We start from the raw sequence: 25,779 nt of genomic DNA on the forward strand, positions 1-25,779 counted from the left end.
CAGTTAACTCTACAAATGAATTCTGCAACCCGGGTGGCTCTTTAAGCCAGTCTGGTAGCCTGGGAGTTGCTCAGCTTCTTGCTTTTCGTTTTTTGCTTACATTTTTATCTGCTGACAGCCATGTATGTAGTACAGTGGGCATGCACAATGCTGCCTCAAATTATAGTAAGAGTAGCTCTGACTACTGAGCGTAAGAAAGATTCGTCAGGACTCTCATATAAAGATTTTCCTATGTGCTTGCCTATGATCACCATGCCAATAAAAACAGACCTTAGAAATACCAAATGTCCTGAAAATCAACAGGAACTCAAACATTGTTACACAAGTCAATTATGAAGTTAGGATATATTGTACAAAATGTTACCTTTTGTACTATAGTCAAATCTTCTATCATCCAGTTCTTTTGGATTTTGCTATTATAATCAGACATTTGCAAATGATGGCTTTTCCCTGACCTAGTTAGTTCTGTCTGCTCACAACTGCAGTTATACATTTTTGGGGAAGTGCAAATAACATTTTTGAACAGTTTTTCTTAGTAGGCATACAGTATGAGGTAAGAGAAAGAAGAGACTGAAATGTCTTTTGTTAAGAAAAGCATAGCTGTACTGATTTTATTCTACGTGGACATTGTAACTTTAAAGAAAATAATGAGTTTTGATGATAACTAATATTACCAATACTCATTTTTTACTGTACAGTTGTTTAACTGCATGATTAGAAGCAGTTATATATGCAAGCTTGATTATTTTCATGTAAATATGTGGCTGGCTAATGGGGAGAAGAGCTGCTGCTTAGCAACTGGAGGAGCAGAGAAAGGGGGTGCTTGCTTTAGAACAGGAAACTGAATAATACCTTGCAGAGTACACACAGCGTTTGAAGATACCACAGAAAATAGGTGGCAGTGCTCTGCAACCATGATGCTTCCTTTTGTAATTACTGACATCCTAGGATGTCAGTGTTTTCAGGTAGTAAAGAATAAACTCCATCAAAAATCAATTGTAATAGATGCACACAATGTGAACAAACAACAAATAAGGTAAGTACTAAGGACAAACCCTGACACGCAACCTAAAATGTAGGAAAATCCAGAAACAGACTTTGTTTCTGCTCTCTACTGTAAGGGTTAGAATGACAATGCTATCAACACTCCTCAGACCTCAGTGCCTTAAACTAGTGATCAACTTATGCTACCATAAGCCAATACTGCCGGAAGAAGCCTTCTTTTTTGCTCCCTGTTACTCAAACTCAGCCCCTGCTCTGTCTCCTCCACTGTGCAAGCACAGGCATTTCTACATTCATAATGAGGTAGATGACGGACCTGATCTAGGTTAAAACCAAGCCAACACTTTTAGTTGGATCACTTTTACCTGAATCAGCATCTGGATCGAGTTTATTATGCAGTCACTCCACTACTAGGAGGAGAAAGGCAGGGGACCTCTCCTGACAGTGCTGGCTCAAACCTTTTCTGAAAATACCTTCTCATCCTGGTGTGACTGCACATCCTTTGTGTGACTGCAAGAAGAATATGAAAGCAGAAGTGTGCTCTATGAAATGAAGAGAAACTGAAAAAGCATATTTCAGAGGAAGTACCAACGAGATGTCTTCATGACTGAGACTACCACTTGGATCACACTATTAGTATCAAGAAGGAAAGTCCCTTAGTTGCTTTTTTTTTAAGGTCCCTTTCAACATTTTCAGGAATTGAAAGCTCATATGGACAGAAATTTGGCTGCAGTTTAGGTATTAGTGTTGTCTCAGTCCTGTCATCTTCCTTTTTCAACAGTCCTTCTTAATTCAAAACACAGCCCTCTCTGATTCAACAAACAAAAAATGTTTAATTGTTGTTTAGTTGTAATAGAAGAGCGAATGATGTGCTTTAGTGACTCCTGGCTTGTGCTTCTAAAAAGTGATTCCTGCTATCTACACTATGCTATCATGGGAAACTGCTTCCTCTTCAGCAGAGCTGGCAGATGTGAACTTGTGCCTGCACATCAAGCACAGTGCTTGTTTAGAAGAAGCCAGAATACAGCAGTGGATCAGTATCTCACAGAAGTGGACTGCTAGTGTTGTAGTATCTTAAGCACCTTAAGGGGCAACACAGCACATCTGCCAGTGTTGAAAGCCATTAAGCACAGTGGTGGGAAGATGCAATACTCAGGAATTCAGACAATCGAGTAGACAGAAAGACAAGAGCATGGAAGGGAGTGGTGCCCATATTGGAGTTCTGTGGAAAATCAGGGAAATGCAGCAATTAAGCAACAAATGCATTCAAATAGCAAGGGCTAGAAATACTGCTTAGCAACATGTTCCACCAGCAACCTCCTAGTGATTTATTAGTCTTCATGAAAATTAGGCGTTTCTAAAAAGAATATTCTTTAATTTCCAAGGGGTTTCTAAATATCAGCCTGACAAAATAAAAAAAAATAAAAAATAATAAAAAAAAAAAGTTGTAGCTCAGTTATATTTTCAGTGTAACAGTTTGGGTTTCAACCCTACTGGAACTCCTCACTTCTGTGATGCAGGACTTCTTGAAGATGAGGTGATTTGACGTTTTTTTACTTGTGTTTGCATAAAAGCAAGCTTCAGAAGGAAAAGAGGGGCAGGCCAGTGGAAACAGAGAGTGTACAAAGGGAGAGCAGGAGAGCAGCTACCCTTGGAGCAGACAGGCGAGCTTCCTGCTCATTACAGTAAAAAAAACGAAGGGTAGCAACTGCCTGGCCTGTCTTTTGTTTAAGTCTAAAACCAAAACATATGTAAGGAAAATGTGAAACAGATGTTCCACATATTGAACTTCTGTCATATTTTACAGATTTGTACATTTGTCTCCAGCCATCCAGCCCTGCACCCATATGTAACATCGAAATTCTGGGCACCAATATTCTGCTTTTTCAGAGGCAGTCCTTGCACACAGCCAACTCTTCTGGTATTTTTTCCCCAAAGCCTCAGCTCTGAAACAAAGACACTACAAGAGGGAACACAGCTGTAGGCGTTGGTTACCATTTTAAATCAAAACCCACCCTAATGAGCCGAAAATTATGAAGTGATTTCTCCTAGAGGCCCAGGGACCAAATAAAGAGCCCTAAATCCCCCCGATTCGTACTCAAATCACAAACGGGGGCTGAGACGCACCTAGCTTCCACAACTCTTTATTTTTTTCCCCATAGTTTAACGCCGGTTTCCCAGGCGCTTCCCCACTTCTGCTGGGATTCAAGCAGCAAAGTGCCTCACACCCAACCCCCTCAGCGAGCCAAGGTCGAAGGCTGCGGCGTTCAGGCACGGCACGTCCCGACCTCCCCACGCGGCGCGGGGCACGGAGCGGAGCGGCAGTTGAGAGGAGCGGGGCGGGTCGCGAGCAGAGCCCGGCCCAACCCCCGGCCCAGCCCCGCCGCTCCGCCGCAGCGCGCCCAGCCCCGCCCCGCCGCAAACCAACCGCCGCCCTGTGCGCGCCCGCCCGCCGGAGGGGGCGCACTGCTGGGCGGGAGCGCGGCCCGGGCGCTGCGGTGCGGCCCCGCGGGCGACGGTTGGGGAACTTCGCGCTGCCCTCAGCGCTTCCCGGCCGCCCGCCGTGCTTTTATTTTGCATCTCGGCGCCGTTAATCCCCGCCGCGTGCCGACTCACCTTCCCGCAGCGAGGCGACTCGGCATCCAAAATGGCGGCCGGCCCGCCTTAACCCAATGGCGGCGCATCGGCGCTCCCCGGTCCGCCCCACCGGCGACTTGGGCTTCCGCAAGCCTCGCCCCAAGCCCGCCCGGCCGAGCGCCGAGCCGCCGAGCCCCCTTCCGGAGGGAGCGGCCGGGGCAGAGCGGCGGGCGGACATTTTCCTCACCCCCCTCCCCTCTTTCCCGGGGCGGGATGCGTGTGCGTGAGCCCCGCGTCCTCCCCCCGCCGCTCCCCGAGTGGTTGCGCCCGTGACATCATCATCATGGCAACAACAGCTGCAGCCCGGAGTCGGGGCGCCGCCGCCGAGGCGTACGCGCTGCTGCGGGGGGAGCAGCCCGCGCTGCCCCTGAGGCGCCGGCGACCGGCGGGGCTCTAGAGCCTGACGTTGGGGGGGGCGACCCCGAGCGGGAGCGCGCGGCCCGCGCACGCGCCCGGCGCAGCAGCGGGCGGAGAGGGGGGAGCGAGCGGGCGGGCGAGAGGCGGACAGAAGGAGACGGCGCGCGCCTGTGTGGGGCTGCGCGCGCCGAGGAGGGGCGGGCGGGCGGGCAGGGGGCTGCGCTCGCTCCCTCGCTGCGGCGGGGGGGGCTCCGCGCCTCGCTCAGTGCGCGCCTCGGCGGCGGCGGCGGCCAACACCATGTTCTCAGTGAGGATCGTGACCGCCGACTACTACATGGGCAGCCCGCTGCCCGGCCTGGACCCCTGCCAGTCGCACTTCCGAGAGGCCCCGACCCGGCGGGTGCCCGTCGTCAGAGTGTTCGGTGCCACCCCCGCAGGTAAGGGACCCTTCGGCGCTGGGCCGCGCTTCGTGGCGGGGGGGCGCGGCCCCCTCCCCACCTGCCCGAGCCCGGCCGCAGGTGCGCGGCCCGCGGGGCTTTGTGCGCGGCGCGGCCCGGCTGGGGCTGCCCGAGCGGCGGAGCCGTGCACGCGGCGGGGCCGCGGCGCTCTCTCCCTTCCACCGCCCCCCCCTCCTCCGCGGGGACGACCCCAGGGAGCGGCGGCCCCGTGCTGCACTGCGGGGCACGGCCGTGGGTCGGCCCCGGGGGCGCCCTCATGTCACGTTCCCCCCTCGGCGTGGGGTCCCCGCAGCCCGGGCGGCTCTGACCGTGAGCGCCCTCACGGCCGCGGCGTTCGGGAGCGGGATTCGGTATCGATTCCGGGTGCGCCGTGCGTGAATCGAAGTTTAAAGCGAAGGCTGTCCTCGTTCGGGGGTTGGACGTACGAGGGATCGCTGCCGCGTTCCCTTTATGCTCGCGTTGTGTAATGCTGACCTTGGGAATTAAGGTATTTCTCCGTATTTTATTGACGCGTTGGAAATAAAGCGTTGCTCCCATACATCAGCCGTGAGGCGAGACAAAAAAAACAGAGGAAAAAAAAAAAAAAAGCGTGATAAAACGCGGCACGGTGTATTTTGTTCCATTATACAGAAAAACATGCTGTTTTACGGTTTTTGTTTTACGTTTACCTGTTCTCAGATCAGAGGAATGTGTGCTACAAAAGCTGCTGTGATCTGGAGCATCTGCAGCTCCAAATCACCAAGTGGATGAGTGGGATTAACAGACACAGCCCTGGAATAGTGGGACCTCTTCTGTTGTAGCTCTAATTTTGCATACAAAGGAGATATTATGTAATAATATTTATGTAATGGCACGAGTAGCTATTTCATTATTAAAAAATGTAGAGCCTGAGGTTGTCTGGCAGGTAGCAGGCTGTGTGTGCGTGTGTGTGGTTAATGCATTAAGGCTCATTTTCCTGAAAGAAAATGTTTGGGCTATGCCGTATCATGAATGTGGCATCCTAAAGTAAACAGCGAGGCAGTTTAGGTGTCTGGCTGTTAGGAGTGCAGCAGGAAACCCTTAGCTTCCCAAACCATCAACTTTAATATTACTTTGCATAATAGAAGTGTTTCTAATTCATGTTGGTTAGAAAACACGTTTTGCTCTGCTTTGCAGAGGAAGCGTGACTTGGCTATCATCTGCTTAGCTCCTTGTTGAACTTTTTAATGGCTTTTTTTTCCTTTTCTCTATTTGTAATGTTTGTTAATAAGCTTCAAGAGCTTCTCACTGCATCTCAGCCCTTTTTTTTTTTTTTTTTCCCCAAACATAATCCTGTCTGCAGAGGTGTTGAAGTAAGCAAGTTGTCAGAAGCAGCATACCTGGCTTCAGAGAGAGGGCAACGCTTTGCTTGAGAGTCAAAAAGGGAAATAATGTATAATCACTGACATCTATGTTAACGCTTTCTTTGGTATAAAGAAATAGTAAAAACAACTTCTAATGTACCACATAGGGTCTTGTTATGTGTGCTATTGTTTGGTTTGCAGGCAGTGTCTTGTCTTGGCTTCAGTTGGTCTGGCTAGGAAAATCCCTTTTCATTGGGTTTAAGGTGTGCACCTTGCCTGCAGGACAGGTGTTCAGTTGCTGTCCTGCTGGTGTAGTAGTGAACCATCGCACCTGTGTATGCTGCCACACCTCTGGCACAATGAGCTTTGCCTGAATCTTGGTGTGCTTAAAGCCATGTGGCTGTGCTGCCTAACTAACTGGGAATCAAGGTCAGATCAGGCTCCAAATTTCACCTACTGGGTGCGTGGAGATGGATTGGTGCATGCAGATGATTTGTGCAGATGTTCACAAAGTTAATGTCTGGCAGTACTGTGTCCAATGCCAGGCATGGACATTGGCTCTGAGAGCGCTTGCTCTTTCTACTCGTGCTGTGTTCTCAGAGGTGTATGAATGAGAAGGTTCCCAATGTTCTTATCTTTTATGACTTTTTTTTTTCTTTTCTTTTCTGTAATCCTGTGTTTAAGAATCACTTTGGAATGGTTTGCCAGTATGATCTATGAAATTGAAGTGGTTTGTGGTAATGGTGGTTAGGGGAAGTAAAGAGACACATCTGTTTAAAAATAGTGGAGGAATGAACTCTTGGAGTGGACTGTTCTTGCTATAACGCTTGCCAATTTCTGTAGGTCTTCTGAAGATGGAATTGCATTCTATTCCAGAAGATCCATGCACGTCATTTTTTGGTATCCTACATTTTTGCTTAGTAAGAGCTGAAAAGGCAAGAACTCAAAAAGCTCTTTAAGCAGAATCCATCTGCTATTCTCTGTTTTCTCACGATGTATGAAGAGTAAAATTCTGGCTATAATAGCAAATGGTGAAGTAAAACATTGTGAGAAATGCTGTTTGAACTCATCTTAGCTGGGTTAAGCCATTTCACTCCATTTCAGCATGTGATTCTTGTAGCAGACTTTCATGTCTGTTACCATAATGAATTGGATGTAAGTAAAATTTCAGAAATGCTGCAACACTGCCATGGTGTTAGTACAATGAAGGCAGTATTCAATTCGTGCTTTGTTGTATAAGATCATAGATACTATTTGATGTAGTTGTTTTTGCATTTCGAAAGGAGTCTCATGATACAGCTATTTGTATTTTAAACCAGGGGGCTTTAATTCACTAGGTAATGCTCAGGTATGAAACAAAATTTCAATTATCTTCTCAGGCAGTATTTCTGGTCTGCTGGCTAGCAATTGTTGTAAGTACTTTTTATATTAAAAAAAAAAAAAAACCTTTGAGAAATCAGAAGGCCTATTTGTAACAATTGGAAGTATATTGAAAATTGAATTTTCTGTTTAATTGGTGATTCCTGATTTGTCATTCCTGTTACTAAAGTGTGGTATTGAGGCTGTGATTTATTCCTTGGCCTTCTCAAGGTCTTGGAGTTTTTCCTCAAGGTTTTACTGGCTGCCTTAATAGAAGCGTGCAAGTGCTCAGTTGGGTGTTTCTGTCAGGTGTTGTTCAACTGCTGGAAGACAGAACCAAACTGTAAATCCATCCGCAAAGATATCAGGGTAAGAGTACATGTCGTGTTATGTGGGATGTTAATAAATGAGCAGCAGTTGCTAAATTAATGGCTTTGCTTAACAACACTGTGTACAAGTAGTGAGGACACTCTGAAACCACATTCAAGGTACCTCTTGTTATGTGATAATGAGTACTGTAAAATGTGTAGCCAGAATATTTAAAGTCACAATTCTGATTTGGGGGTGATTTGAGGCTGACATGCCTGATAAATTTTACAGAAATAGGTATACAGTTTGAAATTGCTTTAAAGGGTCATAGGCTTTTAATTGATGAAAGAGAGTTAGGAGAAGGCAGGTTAGAAATTTACCTAAGAGAAAGCAATGTGTGGTTTGAGGAATAATGTGTCTATTTGATACTTGTCTATTTGATATTTGTCTATTTTTGAAGACTTCTGTATTTTATATTATGAAATAACTGATCCACAAATGAATCTTTCTTCAGGGTAGCACAAAAAGTCACCCACATACAGCTTTTCAGGTGGGCGGCTGAGTTTGGTGGCTTTGCTTTTCCTTGTCTTTCTGAGAGGAAAAAAGCAGAGGCAAATGCTCCAGCTGAGATCTGGCTCCCTTCCAGAGGCAGTAGCTCTGGTATGACTCAGTGAAGGGGCCTGCTTATCTTCCTTTGTTTTTCCCTCCCCTTTCCCCCTTCCCTGACCTGGCAAGGCTGTATATCTGATCCCATCCCAGTGTCTTTCTCTCCTCCCTTGCTGCTCGCTTGAGAAGGAATGAGCTCATCACAGGAACTTGCTGCTTTTTGTGCCCAGCTTGTGATTAACCTTTTTCCCTCCCTTCATTCTCACCGCCATTCCAGACACTTTGTCCAGCAATAGTCATTCCCCATAGCCTCCTCTGGTCATGATCCCAGTGTTTACAGCCAAGGATCATTCCAGATGCTGCTGCTTTCCATTTTCCAGAAGTGGGCATTTCTCACGATGAAGACTTCAGGCCCTTCGTTGTGAGGATATGAGGATACAAAATAGGGCACAGCTGTGCAAAATAGGGCACAGAGGGACATACCTCTTCATCGTCGCCCTCAACGTGTACAACTCTTGATGGGGGTTGCTGTGAATTGCAGCATGGCCTGGAAGATTTTCAGCCTCCAATTTCTGCATCTTGCAGTGGCAGGTTTTTCACACTACTGAAGAGCCATTTGAAAAATAGCCTCATGCTGATTCGTTTCACTTTTCTCCAGAAGTTTATAGTTCCTGTAAGATGCGAACAGCGCTGGAGTAGAAATTGAGCAATTTGAGATTTGTTATGCTGAGATTGCTTTCTGTGTTTGAGTTTTGTCAGTGATGTGATTGGAGGTCATTAGATAGTGACTTACCCGATTATTTTTTTTAAAGGATGTGAAGGATGTGTACTTTAGTTATGTTTTGGTTTTGCTTTGTGTTCTTTTGTTTTAAAGAACAGTCTACTTTTTGAGGCATTTGTTACCTACTTTGTATGTGTTGCCTGCTGAGTTGTTTGAGCAATGAGGGACTGCCTGAATAAACTGTGAGGTTCTGCTGTGCTGGTATGAAACTCATTAAGTAGCAAATTAAGTACCTGTGTGTATGTGGCATGCTTTAATTGTTTCTTAAATAAACCTTAAAATACTGTGACAAAGTTGATATTCTAACTAGAATCCAGACATTGGTTTCATAACCATTGTTCTGTTTGCTTCTGTTGGTCAAGGCATTGAATATGTTTAAAAACATATGTGTTACTGACACTGTGTGCCTAGAACCCTTCAGCAGTAGAGTCCAGAGTGTTTCACATCGTAGCTGCATCCATATGGAGCCTAGTGTGTGACCTAGAATTCATTTTTATGCTCAGCACCCCTGGAAGCAGAATGAGAGCTTATCTACCTTAGATACAACTTCCAGTTATCTTGCATACTTCTTACAGGTACTGTTTGGCTTCTTGTGGAAGTATCTTCTGTTTCAGCGTGTGAAGTGAAGCTCCTCAGAGTAACACACTATGCTGAAATTAGTTGTCTCTCTTATTTTTACCTGATTAGCACATGGATGTCACAACCAAGGTTGGCAGGATTAGGCAATATGTAAACACTCAGTGAGAAGCAGCTCCTGCTCAGTGATTTTTGCGATCTGAGTAGACAAGATAAATTTGTGGACGAGGAAAACAGGTGTGTAACACTGTACCATCCATGTGTTCTCAGACTCTAATTTCAGACTTCTGCTATTGGTAATTTAATACCCTGCACTTCTAATTGTTGTCATTACCCTGCTTTTGTCCTTTACCCTTGATTGACCTCAGTGTGCCTCTGAGCAGGATGATGGCAGCAAAACGAACCTCTTGGAGAAGCAGCAGGAACGCTTGTGCTGAAAGTTTGGCCTCGCAGATGAAACAGCTGAAATCTTTCACAGTGGCTGGATGGCATCACTGCAGATTCAGTCTCATGTTACAGGAGATCTGCTGATCAAAGTCTCAGACCAATTAGCAGCCAACTTTTGTGTGATTTTGTTTTTTGGAGAGAGTTTGGTGGTGGTATTGTTTTTTTTTTTTTTTTTTTAATTACGCATCATATATCTCCAGCTGTTACAAAGCCAGCTTCTGAAAAGCAGGCACCTCCTCCCCCTCTGCTGTCACCGTTGGATACTGACTTGACAGTTGATGGACTTGCTGTTTCCTCTCTGTCTGCTGTGTCATGTGTACTGTACCTCCATATTAAAATGGTGTGCATTCCTTAAGTTACTGTGTATATCCTTTTGTGGGGAAAAATTGTTTCCCTGTCTATTGAACTGCTATCTCACCTTTCAGGAGCACGTTCTCAACAGACAGCAAGGTGTACCTGTGTTAAGAAAAGAATGAATTTGCTTAGGATCCCCCATCGTATCAGTAGCCTGACTGGTAATACTGTGAAGAACATACTGTCTGCAGGCAGTATTTTTTTTTTCTTTTCTTTTCTTTTCTTTTTTTTTTTTTTTTTTGAGATGCTACTCTGCTACTCATCTAAGTAGTAAAATAATATTCCTTTGTATTTTGGGAAAAGTTACGGTTGTGGTAATAATTATAGCATTAAAGCATAGGCTTGATTAATGAGTTCTAGGAAAGATCTGCCATGAAATCTGCAGTTAGGTTGTAATCGCAATGTTATTCATGATACCTGCATGTAATGTAGTGAAAATAATAATTTTGAAGAATGCAGCTGAAGAATCAAATATATGGGCATACGAACAAGCAGTGTTTTCCTGCCTGTGCTAAAGTGACTTTTAAGAATCAGGGTGAAACCCAAAATATCTAAGACTCTGAACAGATACTCGAGTAGTTTGTGCAAGATACTGTCTAAAACACCAGTGCTTTCATAGGCTTTGTTCTTGCATTTTTGTTAAGCTGCTTTTCTTTCAAGAGCTGCTTTATTACAGAGCAATTACAAGGTATGTTAGAAGTTTGAGAGCATTTTTGGCAGAGTGTTTAAATGGAACCTCACGCTGGCTGGGGGTGGCTCATGTGACTTATTAGAGAGCCATTTGATGTCTGTATGCTCCAGCCTCTCTCTATCCTGTGATTAGCGTGCAGACGGCCATTTCACGTAACTTCTTTCATTACTCATGCAGATAGGCAGCCCATAATGTTGACTGTGTGTTTCTGAATCCACGTCTGTGACTTTGGTGTACGTGTGTGTGCCTTCTCAGATGATCAGGCTTTGTAGTCTCCCTCCTTGCAGATCTCCAAAAGCCTGGTCCTGGGTGCCCTGCTCTGGGTATTGCTGCTTGGGTAGGGGTGGGACTAGATGGAGCCCTTCCACCTCAGTGCTTATTGAGACTGCTCTGTACAGTTTGTTCGTGCATCCAGGTAGACACATTTGTGTCTAGAGAGTGTGGAAGGGATGCCAGGTAACTGTTTTTAAGTTGGTTATGCTACTGCTGTAAAAATTACTTGGAAAGTGTTTGCGAGCACCAAATGAGATTTGGAAAGGGTGTTAGTTGCATACACCATTGCCAGATTTGAGTTTGTTCCTTAGTGACAAGTTACTTTCCCCCAAATAACGGAGAGAGTATGAGGAGTTACTGCTGATTTACATTCTAATTGCACCTCTATGCTGTTTGCTGACTAAACGAGTGTTTACTACAGCAAGGTTGTGTGTCCTATTTTAGGTGCAGTATCAACATGCAGTACTCGATGCGAATATTGAAAGGGCTGTGTAATGTTGCACCTAATCCATAATACTTGGCATTACTCCTCAGGGGAGGTTTACAATACAAGTTTTCTGAGTTTTGTATAATGAGATGTATAATGAGTTGTTCATTTTGTGTTTGGAACTACCTAGGTGGTTTTCTGTATAGCACAGATCCTATTAAACAGTGGGAATTGGAAACTGATTCAGCCCTCATTTCTGCAGGTACTGCCTTCAGATCAGTAATGAACAAATTTTTATTGCTGCCTCCTCTATTATATTTATTATCCAGATGAGGAGATTATTTGGTGGGGCTCTCATAGCAGATTTTATGTTTCCTTTTAAAAAAGTTACCTACTTAACCTAGCAAAGATGTTACAGCAGACTTTTACTGCAGAGGAAACTTACTTCATGTTCTTGTACATTGCGTTTTTTATCCATTCACCTTAAGCAAGTACTTTTGCAGAATTCTTATTTATAAGCAGTGGAACCTATTTTATTATCTGTAGGCAATTAAAAGAGAGAAGCTCTTTCTTACCTCAAGATACACCGACAATATTTTCAGAAATGATGTATTCTAATATTTAAGCTGTTCAAATTAATTTTGTAGAACTATGCCTTAACCATATTTACTACTAGATCTGAATAGCAGCAGTAAAAACAAACAGCTAATACACTAGAAGTGGATTCTTTCCTACAAGCATGGTTTTTGCCCTCAGATTAATGTTCATATTAATTGGGTAGGACCTTTGGAGATCATTGGGTTAGTCCAGGTAGGGTGACCTGGAACACCTCCAGATAACACCTCAGTAACCTCTCAGAGTAATATGTTCCAGTGTTTGACCATCTTCATAATTTAAAAAAATAAAAATAGAAAAAAATCAGAACAGAAACACCACTCTTTCAAGTTTGAGTGGAGTTTGTCAGTCCCATGTGTCAGTTTGTGTCCTTTGCCTCTCTGTTCACTGAGCACTAAGAAGAGTCAGACTTAGTCATTCTCATCTCCCATCCCCAGTCCTCTTCTTCAGGCTGCAGAGTCCTGGCTCACACTTTTCTCAGGTATCATCTGCTCTAAGCCCTTAGTCATCGTCATGGCTTGGTTCCAAAATGTCTTGTATCTGGGAGCTCAGACCTGGAATCAGCACTCTGGGTGTGTCTCCCCAGTGCTAAGGAAAGGAGAAGGATCACCTCTCCTGACCTGCTGGTGATGTCCTTCCTAGGGCAGCTAAGGATGCTGCTGGCCCTCTTTTGCTGCTGATGCATGTTGCTGGTTCATGTTCATCCAGGAGTTTGAGGTTCTTCTCTGCAAAGCTGCTTTCCAGACAATCTGCCTCTGATTCATACAGATATTTGGAGTTATTCCTCTCCAGATGAGGACATTGTGTTTCCCCTTGTTAGGCTTAATGAGGTTTGTTTCTGCCCGTTTCTCCAGTCTGTCAAGGTGTCAGCACAATCCTCTGGTGTTTAAGTCGCTCCTCCAGATTTGCTGTCTGCAAACATTTTGAGGGTTCACCTGTTCAATGGCCAGATCATTAATGTGGATGTTAAAAAAAAAAAAAAAAAAAAAAAAAATTGGCTCCAGTATTGACCTTTGGGGTCAATAGTTATAAGTCTGCAAAGGCCTTGCTTCCACCTTACTGCAAGGCTTCTTTCCCAATTACTGGTAATCTCTGTCTTCCAAGTGTAAGTCAAAGCCCTTTTGGTGTTCTCCATTGTGCTATATTGTTATCTCTTTGTTTATTTAACACCTCATCCTCCAGGGTGATGGAGCACCTGCTTCACTTCATTCCTACTTGCAGAAAGGTTTGTTTTGTAGTGTTTCTAACACTTACATATGGATATCTCAAGTAACCTAAAACTATGTAGAAATAATAAATTTGGGAGTCTGTATTCTCTATTTTGAGGGTGTGTTTTGCCTGACTACAAAATGTGGAAATGATACAAAACTACATGTAAATCATCCTTTGACTAAAACTGTGTTCTATATCAGAGATAACATTTAAAATTGTCCATTGCTTTCCTTACTTGAGAAAAGTGGCATATGTTCTGAATAAAATGTGACTTGCCATGGTAACTCAGGCCATTGTTTATTACAATTTTTATGTGTAGTTCTTTGGGAACTTGTGTGTTCGCTTATACTAGACAGGTTTGTAAATCTGCAAATCCCCTGCAAAGATGACCCTGGTATCATCACAGTCTGGATTCTGTCTGGTACATTAAAAAAAAAAAAATCTGAACCAAACAAAAACCTTAGAATAGATGGGAAATGCAAAATAAGGTTTTCTTGAGCATTTACAGATTGTGCCAGCATGTCAGATTTTGGTGAGCTTGTGTTTTTAAGCCAGCAGCTGGAAACCTAATCAAAGAAATAAATTGATGTTTTTAACTGCTGCTGTAATAAAAATGAAAGACTTAATAACAGAACCCAGTTGTTTTAGGCGGTGTGCAGATAATGGTGGATAGTCCTCACTCCAAGAAAATTGTGTTCTCTATAAATGGAACGATAAAAGTTGTGGAAGGAGTGATATGTTATGAAAACAGATGGCATGGCAATATCAGTAGTCGTTATTTTGAAGTGGAATTCTGTAGGAGAGAGTGCCTGAATGGAAAAACAGAGCAAGGGGAGAGTGTTGAAAGGAGGGCTGGGAGCCAACAGGAGTACGGAGAGCATGCGAGGTGATGTGTGGAGGGGTCAGATAGAGGAGAGTGCCGAGAGCCAGGGCTGTGCAAAGTATTGATGTTGGATTTGCAACAACAGGGACCAGTTATCTAAGGCTGTTCCCTTTTGGTTTCACTTGCTTTGGCTCTTGGGACTGATGCATCCCCTGGAATTTCATATCTCCAGGCTGGTGGCTGGAGGTAGATGAGGTGATGCCTAAGGTTTATTGCTCTGTGCAGTGGGAGAAAAGGAAGAAAACAAAACCCCCACTAATGAGAACTACCCAGAGGTATAGAGCTTAGTGGAAAACTTTAACGTCTTCATGAGTACTTTGCAGTTTGCAAACTTGTTTTGTGTTGTTTACTAATATGAAAATCTGTATTTTTAGGTTAAGGCGTGTGAAAAAGCAAATCAAACAAGATCAGAATATTGGTGCTCATGTTCCTGGTGTATCAGAGGAAATTTAAAACAACAACAACAAAAAAAAATCTGGATTCAGGTCTGACTCTACAGTGTGAAGCATGGCACAAGAAAATACATCTTTTGCTGGCAGAGAAAAATAGGTGGGCCCACGTAATATAGGTGTGTATGTGGCAGATGTGCAAATAAAGAATGAGGAAGGGGTTGTTTCAGCTGATCATCTCTTCAAGTGTAAGTGGTTATTTCAATAGTTAGCTCTTAAATCATTATCTTCATTTGCTTCCATGATAATCTTACTTGTTTTGTGTAAGCTCAATTCATCTGGCAGGGTGAGGGGAACACCTTATCAACACCTCGTTCTTTCCATGTTAGATTTTGGATTTTTCAGAATGTCATTTTCTTACACGACTGATTAACAATGAAATATTTCAGTTTGATAAATAACCTCACAGAATGGCCAGGGTTGGAAGGGACCTCAAGGATCATGAATCTCCAACCCCCCTGCCACATGCAGGGCCACCAACCTCCCCATTTAATACTAGACCAGGCTGCCCAGGGCCCCATCCAATCTGGCCTTGAACACCTCCAGGGACGGAGCATCCACAACCTCTCTGGGTAGCCTGAATCTGTAGGTGTCTGACTCCTGATAGACAACATAATTTCACCAAATGCCTGAATCCTTTAATTTTTAAAGGACAAGTAATTGCATTTCTTATAGTACCCTCACGACTGGGGGCTCAGCGTTTTGACAACAGTACATTCATAGTGAGGGGCTGAAGTTTAAGCATTTAAAACTAAAGATGTGGAGGTAAAATGGAACATTTAGGACTTGGCGTAAGGATTTTCTTGTGTGACTAAAAGAGGAGAGAACATGATGTGTACACAGTGTGCGCTAGGAAGTTTGGGTGAGAGTGTTTTTTTTTTTTTGAAGGATAGTAACCTGAAGTCTTGCGACTTAGTAGATAGTAGTGATGTTGTAACTATGTTGTAAATGAGTTGAGCACTGCAACAATTAACCTGAAGTGCCAGGGGACACTTTCAGAAGTTGCTTTTATTGTGGATTGTGGATACACCTCAAATGAGCAGAATGAATTTCTCTGTTACATTCTCTGCTGTGCTATATCTGTTACCATTTACCAGGCTTGTGCAGAACTACTTAAGCTTTTCTGAAAAACATTTCATCCTTAGAACAACCTTTAAGAGGGGGGTAAAGGCTTTGTGGGAATTAGGTCAGCATTCACTGTGAGTTTGGCTACCAGAGTCCCGTGTTGCTTGTGCTTTTTATTTGTAATCCTCTGGTGTTAATACATGTCCTTGACTCCTTTCTAAGTTTCCCCTTTGCCCGAGGACAGGGCTTCTGGAGTAAAAAGCTGATTCATTGTTTAATCAAGTGTCTGTATCTAAATATTGTTCTCCTGTTGCAAATAAAGCTTCAGCTATTGCAATACTTATAAGTATAGGTAGAATTGTCAGTGAGTCATCTTTTAATTTCTTTTGAGACTTTGTGATAAGTTGATTTAGGAGAAAATCTGATGGGTAAAAATGCATTATAGTGCTTTTATCATCTGAAGATACACAAGGGTCGGGGGAAGCACAAAGGAACATTTAAAATTGTAGTACAAAACTTTGGCAGTTCTTATGTGGCTTTGCCACAGCCATCAGCTGAAACTTCAGACTTGATCATGCAGCTGAACATGTACACATCTCTAAGATTATTTCCAGTGAGCTCTCAAGTCCAATATCTTGCATTCTTTATTTTATATTGATAGTTTTAAATGTTTTATGATGTGCAACATTGACCTGGAGTTTTAGTTCAAGTCTGATGCAATAACAGTAGCATTGCACAAGACTTTCTGAAGCCATCCAATTTTATTTTGATTTGCACTGGGACAAACACATTTTGCAGCTATCTGTTAGTGATTTTACTGGGAGGTCACTTAGAATTGTGGGGAATGGGGAAGAGGTGGAGAGAATTTGATGCAGTATGTTTGCAGAAGTGGAGAGATTTTTTTGGTTTTGGCTTTATGGAGGTAGACTCAGTCTGTCACCTTCACATAATTGGGTTCTTCCTGTTAGTACAGTGTAACTGAGGTTTTGACTGTTCTAGAGCTAAAACTAACTTAATGGTGCAGGTTATCTTGTGAGCTTATTTTTGATGTTGTGAGAAGGAATTGGAGAAGGGCAAATGATTTTCTGCAGATTTTTATAATCTTAAATACTGCGTACTACAGAAGCTTTGTAGAATTCTGCTGCATCTCAGTTGATCAGAAACTAGTACTGCTGCTAATTCAGGAGACAGTGTTCATGTGAAGATTGCGGGGACATCTGAAGGAAAAATAAAATACAACTGTGAATTAAAATACATTCCATCTGCATTTGTGAAGGAGTCTCCACTTTTTCTTCGTGAACATCGTTATGTAGCAGCAGTTTTTGTAAATTTCTTCAAATACATAGTGATTAGTTACAGATACCAAGCCATTCCTTACCCTAACCAGATTTACAAGGTTAAATGTAGTTTGTCATTCTGACTATAAGCCTGACTCTTCAATATCTGTAACTTGTATTTGTTTAATGCGTACCCAGAACCACAGTCTTCTTGATGGAATGGAAATTATTATAGCCGTTACAAATCTTATGATACAATTTTCAATAAAAAATTTGATGCTAAAATATAGCATAATTTCTTTTTTCACAGAATCACAGAATGGCCAGGGTTGGAAGGGACCTCAAGGATCATGAATCTCCAACCCCCTGCCACATGCAGGGCCACCAACCTCCCCATTTAATACTAGACCAGGCTGCCCAGGGCCCCATCCAATCTGGCCTTGAACACCTCCAGGGATGGGGCATCCACAACCTCTCTGGGCAGCGGTTCCAGCACCTCACCACTCTCTCTGTCAAGAACTTCCCCCTGACATCCAACCTAAATCTCCCCTCCCTCAACTTAAAACCATTTCCCCTTGTCCTGCAGTTATCAACCCTTTCAAAGAGTTATTCCCCTCCTGTTTGTAGGCTCCCTTTAGGATATGAAAGGCTGCAATGAGGTCACCCTGCAGCCTTCTTTTCTCCAGGCTGAACACGCCCAGCTCCCTCAGCCAGTATTCGTAGGGGAGGTGCTCCAGTCCCCTGATCATCTTTGTGGCTCTCCTCTGGACCCCCTCCAACAGTTCCCTGTCTGCCTTGTACCGGGGGCTCCAGACCTGGACACAGTACTGCAGATGGGGCTTCACAAGAGCAGAGTAGAGGGGGACAATCAACTCCCTGTCCCTGCTGGCCACCCCTCTTCTGATGGAGCCCACCTCTTTTTGCACTTAACTCGTAACTGGAAAATGCTGCAGATGTTGTGCTGTAAACATTTCTTATAGCATCCAGTGATCACTGGAGACTGTTCCTCAGTGAGAAGGAAAATACAATAGGGAGAGCTAACAAGTAGATCTTTGGCTCTGTCAGTATTTAGTTGCTAGAGTGACTGGATATGTGTGCAGCCTCTTGTTGTCACACTTTGAAGTGGATGCTTGTTTTGTTGCTGTAGGTTTGTTAGAGAAAATGAAGATATTTGGCAAAATATTCTTCAAAAAAGTCAGTTTAGAAAGAAAACAACCCTGTAATTAAAGGTGATAATGGCATGTATGTAAAAGGAATGCCCTGTAGTAAACTTATTAAAAGCAGTGCCAGTTCCTTTTTTTTTTTTTCTGTGTCTTTTCTCAGCAGTCTTAAAAATGGATTCTTGTTTGTAGTGCCAGCTCAATTATGTGGGTGTCACTTCTGTTACTTGGGTGGATCCTTCAAAGATGAATCTTCCAGTGCTGGTGAAAAGGACAACACGGTGTGGTTGTGAACTGAATCTTACTATGGGAATTCTTGTTGGTGTTCCGGCTTGGGGAAAAAAAAAAAAAAAATTGTCACAAAACCCCTATTGTTATTACTTATAGAATACTAATTGGTTATTTTTAAGAGCAAGATTTGTCTTCCTGCTTGTGGTGCTTTTATTGCTCTTCATTTTGAAAGAAATGTGAGAACTAAATGTAGTTCTAACTACGTAATGTCTTAAAAAAAAAAAAAATCGCTTTATGGAAGAAAATGAAATTACATATTTTGAAGTACAGCAGCCATTTTAAAGCATCTGATCACAATCTTTTTTTTTTTTTTCCAAAGCACTGTGTTTTAAGTAGTCTCTAATTTTAATGCTTAATGTCTTGCAATTATTAATACATAATAGGAAGGAACTTTATATTCTCTGATAGTATTTGCAAGCTTGGATTGGATCTGAAAAGAAAGAATATAATAGAATCATAGTCTAGCCTGGGTTGAAAGGGACCACAGTGATCATCGAGTTTCAACCCTCCTGCTGTGTTCAGGATCACCAACCACCAGACCAGGCTGCCCAGAGCCACATCCAGCCTGACCTTGAATGCCTCCAGGGCTGGGGCATCCACAGCCTCCTTGGGCAACCTGTTCCAGTGCGTCACCACCCTCTGAGTGAAAAACTTCCTCCTAGTATCTAACCTAAACCTTCCCTGTCTCAGTTTAAAACCATTCCCCCTTGTCCTATCACAATCCACTCTCATAGTATGTAGGCTTCTGGTTGTTGTATAAGGAAGCAGTCTTTTTTTTTTACCATGTACTTTTTTTTTTTTTTTTTAATGTCTTGTTATTTTTGAGCTGACCAACAGAGTTCATCACCATGGTGCTTTACATATTTTACAAGTAGCAAAGCATTTTTTCATCAGCCTGTATTTTAGCAGCTGCCAGCCTCTAGAACAGGGAAATCTCTCTGTTGATGTTGGAGGCTGTCCATGTAAAAGGATAAAGCACCAACTGCGAGAAGTGTTATTTTCCTGGCAAACAGCTTCTGTGTACACTCATCCCTAACTCAGAAGTAAATCTGATCAGAGGTAGTGTCTGACTGTGTGAGCTACTTGAACTTCAACTCTGAATTCACAAAGCGAAAGTCACATCTCTAGTGAAAATTGTTGCTGTTCTGTTTCTGTGGTTGCAGGATGGTATCAGAGCTCTTTGTTGCATTCGAGAACTTTCAAAATAAGTTCAGTTACAACTGGACATCATTGCTTCTCATTGCTAGCTTCCCTGATTTATTCAGCTCAAAAAAGACTTCTAAAAGCATCTCTCATGAGGCCTAGTGGTACTTCTGTGCAGTTGTCATCAGAGACAAAAGGCTTTACTCCAAAGAGGGGCTAGAATGGTGAAACTCTTGTAGTTTTTATGAAGATTTGCTCAACCGGGTAAGGAAGCTGTGAAAATATTGCATTTTCCTACTGTTGGTAAAGAATGTAAGGAAAGTGGAGCAGCCTTCTCCAAAAGTGAGAAATAAACCGATACAAAAGAGAGTGTACGTGTAGTAAAAAGAGTTAAAACAGTTTCCATGAGTGAAAAAGGGGGAAAAGTAAGAAACGTAGTGAAAGATTGCAATTAATATTTACTTAGAAATAGGTTGCACTTTTTTAAGGGAGAAGACCGATGCTTATGCTCTGTAATGCTTTTTAACAGAGATCTTGATTTCCTGGCTATTGAGCAGTAGGAGCTACAGTATCAAGATGAATGTGGCAGAGATGTCACATCTAAAGCTTTTTGTTAACTTTGCAGGAAGTTGTATTAAACCTATCTTTGTGTTTAAGACAGTTTTGTGGTATTTGGGATGCCATGAAAATGCCAAGTTATAATTACTCAGCTGTGAACATAGAAGTTTGTCGGTACGTTATTGGCCTAATGTTATAGCCTGACATGTCAAGACATCAAGACTTGATTTTTCTAAAGTGTGTAACATTCACCATTCCTATAAAATCATTGTATTTCTCTCTACATCCGGGAATTCCACCCTCGTAGTCTTGCTCATTTATCTTTTTTGTGAGTAGAAATGTGCTAGGAACTGTGGGATTTTGGCTTTTTTTTTCTTTTCTTTTTTTGCTTGTTTTGTTTTTGAAACAATAATTGGGGTCCTGTTTTCTTCTAATGCATAATTGTCAAGTGTGGTTACTTACTTATAGGAGAAAAGAGACAGAGCCCACAGTCTTATTTCTGCTTTGTGTATGAGGCTACGTTTCCACTTCCTTGCTGTCATAATTTCAGTACTTGATTGCTGTTTTTCTTGCAGTCATAACTTAGGGATTTTTTTCTTCCCATGTGGGAACTTCATGTCCCAAACTAAATTTTACAAATCAAGTTCTGCAAATCTATTTATAGCAAGAAAGATCAAAAGATTTGCCATACCAAACACATGCTCTTTCAAGAAGTACATGTCTAGTTTGATCACTACATTGTATTTTTGTTCATGTTTTTCTAAATTGAATCAAGCTCTTTGAAGAGGGCGACTTGATGAAGTTTGCTTCTCAAGGCTGTTTTCAGCTTGAAGACTGAATGATGTGCAGGACCCTTGTGAAGACGTTTGATTTTTTCCTTCTCTTCTTAGTTCTCCTCCTACAAAGATTTGTGTGTATCTTTTATAGATTACACGGCTGTACTTCTGTCTGAATGTTGTACGTGCAGTTAGCAAAAGATTTTGTGCTTTAAAACACTGAAGTAATTTTTAATTTGGTATGATAGGTCTGGAAGCAAGAGTGAGGGACTGAATGACTCGTATAAGGTCGTGGAGTTGCTGAAGTCACATTCATCCCGTTCTTGTTGCTTTTAGGTGTCTTCATCAGAAAATCATCATTTAAGTCAATGATGTGGGGCAGTGGCTCTAAGAATTCCCACCCAGATGTGTGGCTTTGTGCCTTAATTTTGTGTGCAGAGTTGTACAACTGAACTAATGAGTAATCGAGTGGAAACAGACATTGTGGAATACGTACTGGAAAGTCATAAAACAAAGGGTGTTATTAAAAAGCTGTACTTTGAGGGGAGATAAAGATGGCTGTGTGCATCAATTTCTGCTTATGTTTTTTTAATGCTTTTCTGGTTGTGCTTTTTTCATCACATCTATTAATAATATTTTTAGAATATTCTGTACTGATTAATTATTTAATAGAGTCATTGCATAGTGTTTTGTTTTCTGAAGATTTAAGTTTTGCTTGTGCTGTGCCTTCTATTGTTTTGATACATTTTCAGATACTAGTCTGTGTATATGCGAACACACTTCCACTTTCTAAAAGAATTGTTTGAATGATAGTCCCTGACATAGTTTGGCTCACACAGTTCTTTTCTTTAACAAAAAAATCCTGGACAGGGAAACTTGGCAGACAGTCATATTGGAAAATAATAAACATGCCTCTGCCAGAAGCATTTGAATTTGTTACAGTCATCTGGTCTGGACTAGTAGCTGCTTAGAGATCTATGAATAGCAACAGGAGAGGCAGAGGAGCAATTTTTCTACAAGCATAGAGTTGAAATTATTTGTATTTGGAAGTCTGCCTTTGTCATCATAGCTAGAAACATAGTTTTTTCTCTTGAATTTTTTCCGTATAAATTAATGATGTATAGCAATAAATGGAATCTGAAGTTTTTGATGGAGCATCCATTTTAGAGCAGGGCACTGTAGAAATACCTCTGGTGGCAGTGCTGAATCACATTCTGACCAGAGCCAAGACAAAAAATAAGTAGTCTAATCTGCAGTTTTAGATCTCAAGGTCTTTTGGTATTCTTGATGGTGATTCTTACTTACTTTTCCTAGCAATAAAGGAATTTCCTATCTCTTGAAGGGCTGGAGCACAGAGGTTCTAATGGTCAGCTTGTGTTTGGAGCTGCATAAGCCTCACTGTTACTTTCTCTCAGTACGAGATCTTCAGGTTGTTTTCCCAGTTAATGGCTATCATTCTTATACATGAGAAGTTCCTGTTGATCTGTGTCTTGCTCTGGATGCATTTTTTTTTTTTCCATTTATTTTACTCTTATATATTCAAGTTCATTGATGAGGATTTGAAAGAATCAGTTAAATGCAGTTCTCAACTATACAAATACTTAACCAGGAATAAACCTTTGTATTTATGGTCTGTGTTTCTTCCAGTTGTCCACGTGTTTGAATGTTCAGTGAAAGCGTTCAAGTTGAAGAGCATAATGATGGATAAGATGTTAAGTGTTCGGGTTTTTTTTGTTTGTTTGCTTCTTCATTAATTTCCTTTGAGACTTCGGAAAATATTTCTAATATGTACAGAAATAGAAAATAAAGTAGAAGAAAACTCTTAATTTATGAATTGTGCAGTGCTTTACATGTAATCTGATCTAAATACGTTGAACCTACATTACATTTTCACCTTTCAGTCTAAATGTGAATAAAAACCATATCCTTTCTTTCTTTCATTGTCCTGGACTTCACGTCTGCTCTCAGTACTTCCAGTTGCTTTTGTTCTGGGTGTCTGAATAAGATGAAGTGTCAGTTCTTTCTTAAATTCATTGTTGTAATGTCGTCATTATCACCCAAAGGATTGAATTAAACTTCCTTCAGTTCTTCTAAGGACCAGGAGCTGGGGACAGCAAAACAGCCATCACTGTCTAAAATAACGATGCTATTATGTCTAAAATAACGATACCATTAGTACTAGAAATAAAATGCAAGTGCTGCGTACGTCTGAAATGTGAGAGTGGGCACAATTGTGTTCTGTCATTCTGGTGTTCTCCCACATCTCTTGTTTCTCAGATTTGTGTATGTCCTGAGTGATGACGGTGACTTCATACCCCAGCAACCCAAAAGCATTTTACTAATTAATGCTCTTTATGGTCTGTGAGTTAACTACATCACTAACTAACTACTCAGCAGACCTCAGTGAATGGAAAATTGGAGATATGATTTCACACTATACTTGTGAACTTGTATAAACTTATTCATTGGTCTCCTAATACTGAGTGATTAGAATAAAGTTGTAACATGAATTCAGGAATTTTTATCTACTTTTTTAATCTATTCATGGCAATTTGAATAATTGCTTCTGAAAAGGACTCTTAAGGGTCTGCTATAATGTGTTTTGCACTCAGCAGTTAGTTGTAGTGCTTCTGGTTCGTGCCCAAAAAAGCATCAGACCATTTACATTAACATAGTCTTCCAAACTGCATAGTCTTCCAAAATTGGTCAGTTTTAAGGCCTGTTAGGAAAGCCATCAATTAGAGTTGAAGCACATTTCTTATTCAGACATGCCGTGACAGTGCAGGTAAAATTATTTAAGGGCCTATAGTCTTCCAGATCTCTCGCTGCAGTTCTCTTCCAAGACAAGAAGCATCATACAGACTGGCAAAGGCTCTTAGAAGAGTTTTGGATAAACAGCTGAAATATGCCACTAGAGGTAAAGGGATGAATGGAAAAGTTACTGAAGATGCAGAATCACAGTATGGTGTTTTACAAGGTTAATTTAGGGCTTCTGGTTCAGTTGAGTTCTCCATGGGGTACACAGCTGTGTACAGTGTATGAATAAAGCAAAAGCTATTTTGAAGAGATGGAGGCAATTGCTTCTCTGAAAATGAAAAGGAAGATATGTTCAGAAGCTTCTAGTACTCTTTGTTTTCTTTTATTACTAGTTTCTACTATTCCAGTGGTTGTACCATGGGAAAACAATGGTTTCAGAAGATTACCATGTGTGTATTCTGCCATTCAGCTGGAAAAACAACAACAACAAACAAAAAAACAAAAAACAAAAACAAAACCAATCTTATAAATGCTTCCGTTTCTGTAGACCCTTGGTTAAAAAACAACAGAGGCACTGAAGAAAGCCAGCTAGTATGGAATACACTGGTTTCAAGTGTTTGCTTTGTAATTATTTTATTGAAAGGTATATTCAAAATGCATAAAATTACATTTCATAATTACAGTGCTAGCCATGTTGTGCCTTTGAGAGACTTTATTCTGTTTGCTTAAAAGTGTACATTGTCCTGGGTCTTCAATGGATTGTGTTGGCTTGTCCCCTCTACATTGCTCCCTCAGTGAACTGACATTTGGTCTTACAATTCTGTTATCTTTTTTGTCTTTTTTTTTGGCTCTGCACTACCCATACTTTGTATGAAAACCCTTCTAGTTTGGACCTTTGATAAAGTGAGATGTCTGTATTGTGTGGAAGTTGGTTTTGCAGTTTGAAGTGAAGAGTTTAATGAAATCCTGTGGGTATCTTAAATGTTGATATGCTCTCCATCCTTTTAGTAAAATATTAGATTTTAAACAGATAAAGATTGTAGAAATAGATGTTCTCCTACTATTTTTTAAAATTCGAGTTGCTTTTGATGATCCATTCTACTCAAAGGCTTAATATGGTACAATTTAAAATATTTACATTAAATTTGTATGGATCTTTGATTCCTTAAGTATAGAACTTTGATTCCTTTTTCTGAAGGTGCTCATCTGTAGATTATATTTTCAAGACCTGAATAATAAAATAAAAATAAAAATCTGTAGTTGAGCCATATATGTAAGTTTGTATAATACGTACTGTAAGATCACTAAGTATACAGATGTTGTGTAGTACTATATGGTCAACAAGTATGCAGAGAGGATAGGCTGGTAAGATTATCACGTTGGAAAAGATAATCAGAGATAAATGAAAAATGCTCACCGATGTTGTAGGCTCGCAAGAAACTCAAGTCAATCAAAAAAATTTCTGTCATCTTGAGCTGTCAGAGAGCTTGAGGCAGCACCTCTGAGGTACGAACAAACCCATTCTTAACTTTACCTATTTAAATGCCAGTAGTGATGTTTTAAAATGTCAGAGTACTTTACTACTTCACTGTCCATCAAGCTGTAGAAAGCAGCACCAGGTTTCTGTGCTTCTTCTCACGTTTCAAAAAACACACAGTCCAGACAGACTGCTGGAGACGATAGAATTAGCAAAGGAGGGTATGTATGTGGATATTAAACCAAGCTCAGAATTGACGTCACTCTTCTGAAATAAATGCTGTAAAAGTTTAGACATACTGATATATTTATGGGCAATTCAGGATGTTTTGGTCACAGGGCATACATGTGTCTGTTGGAGTTTAGAGTTACATCCTTATCTAACTAGTTTGTATTAACATTTTGATTTCTATTTTGTTGAAGTAGTTCAACTCATTTTGTTATGTTCAGTGAAAAGAAAGTCACTTTCACCTAGTGGTTATTCACAGAATTTAAACTAAAAGCAAGCTTTTGTCTCT

At 41.5% G+C, this 25,779-nt stretch overlaps 1 protein-coding gene and 1 long non-coding RNA gene across 5 annotated transcripts in view; one reads left to right on the forward strand and one right to left on the reverse strand.

Moving 5' to 3' along the window:
- LOC109366164 (uncharacterized) overlaps positions 1-3,880 on the reverse strand; it is a 16,825-nt gene extending 12,945 nt beyond the window's left edge. Inside the window, exon 1 of one of the 4 annotated variants that reach the window (XR_014881438.1) lies at positions 3,619-3,880. This is a non-coding gene — a long non-coding RNA (uncharacterized LOC109366164). The remainder of the gene's footprint in view (positions 1-3,618) is intronic. The other 3 variants (XR_014881439.1, XR_014881436.1, XR_014881437.1) reach the window with 3 other exon arrangements.
- Positions 3,881-4,166: 286 nt separating this feature from the next.
- The window catches only part of REV3L (REV3 like, DNA directed polymerase zeta catalytic subunit), a 114,587-nt gene continuing 92,974 nt past the window's right edge, over positions 4,167-25,779 (forward strand). The window contains exon 1 of the mRNA XM_085217468.1: positions 4,167-4,433. Within this exon, the coding sequence (XP_085073594.1) occupies positions 4,295-4,433 (139 nt within the window). The 5' untranslated portion in view covers positions 4,167-4,294. The remainder of the gene's footprint in view (positions 4,434-25,779) is intronic.

This window comes from Meleagris gallopavo, chromosome 2, assembly GCF_905368555.1.
Source record: "Meleagris gallopavo chromosome 2, MGAL_WU_HG_1.1, whole genome shotgun sequence".
NCBI lineage: Eukaryota > Metazoa > Chordata > Aves > Galliformes > Phasianidae > Meleagris > Meleagris gallopavo.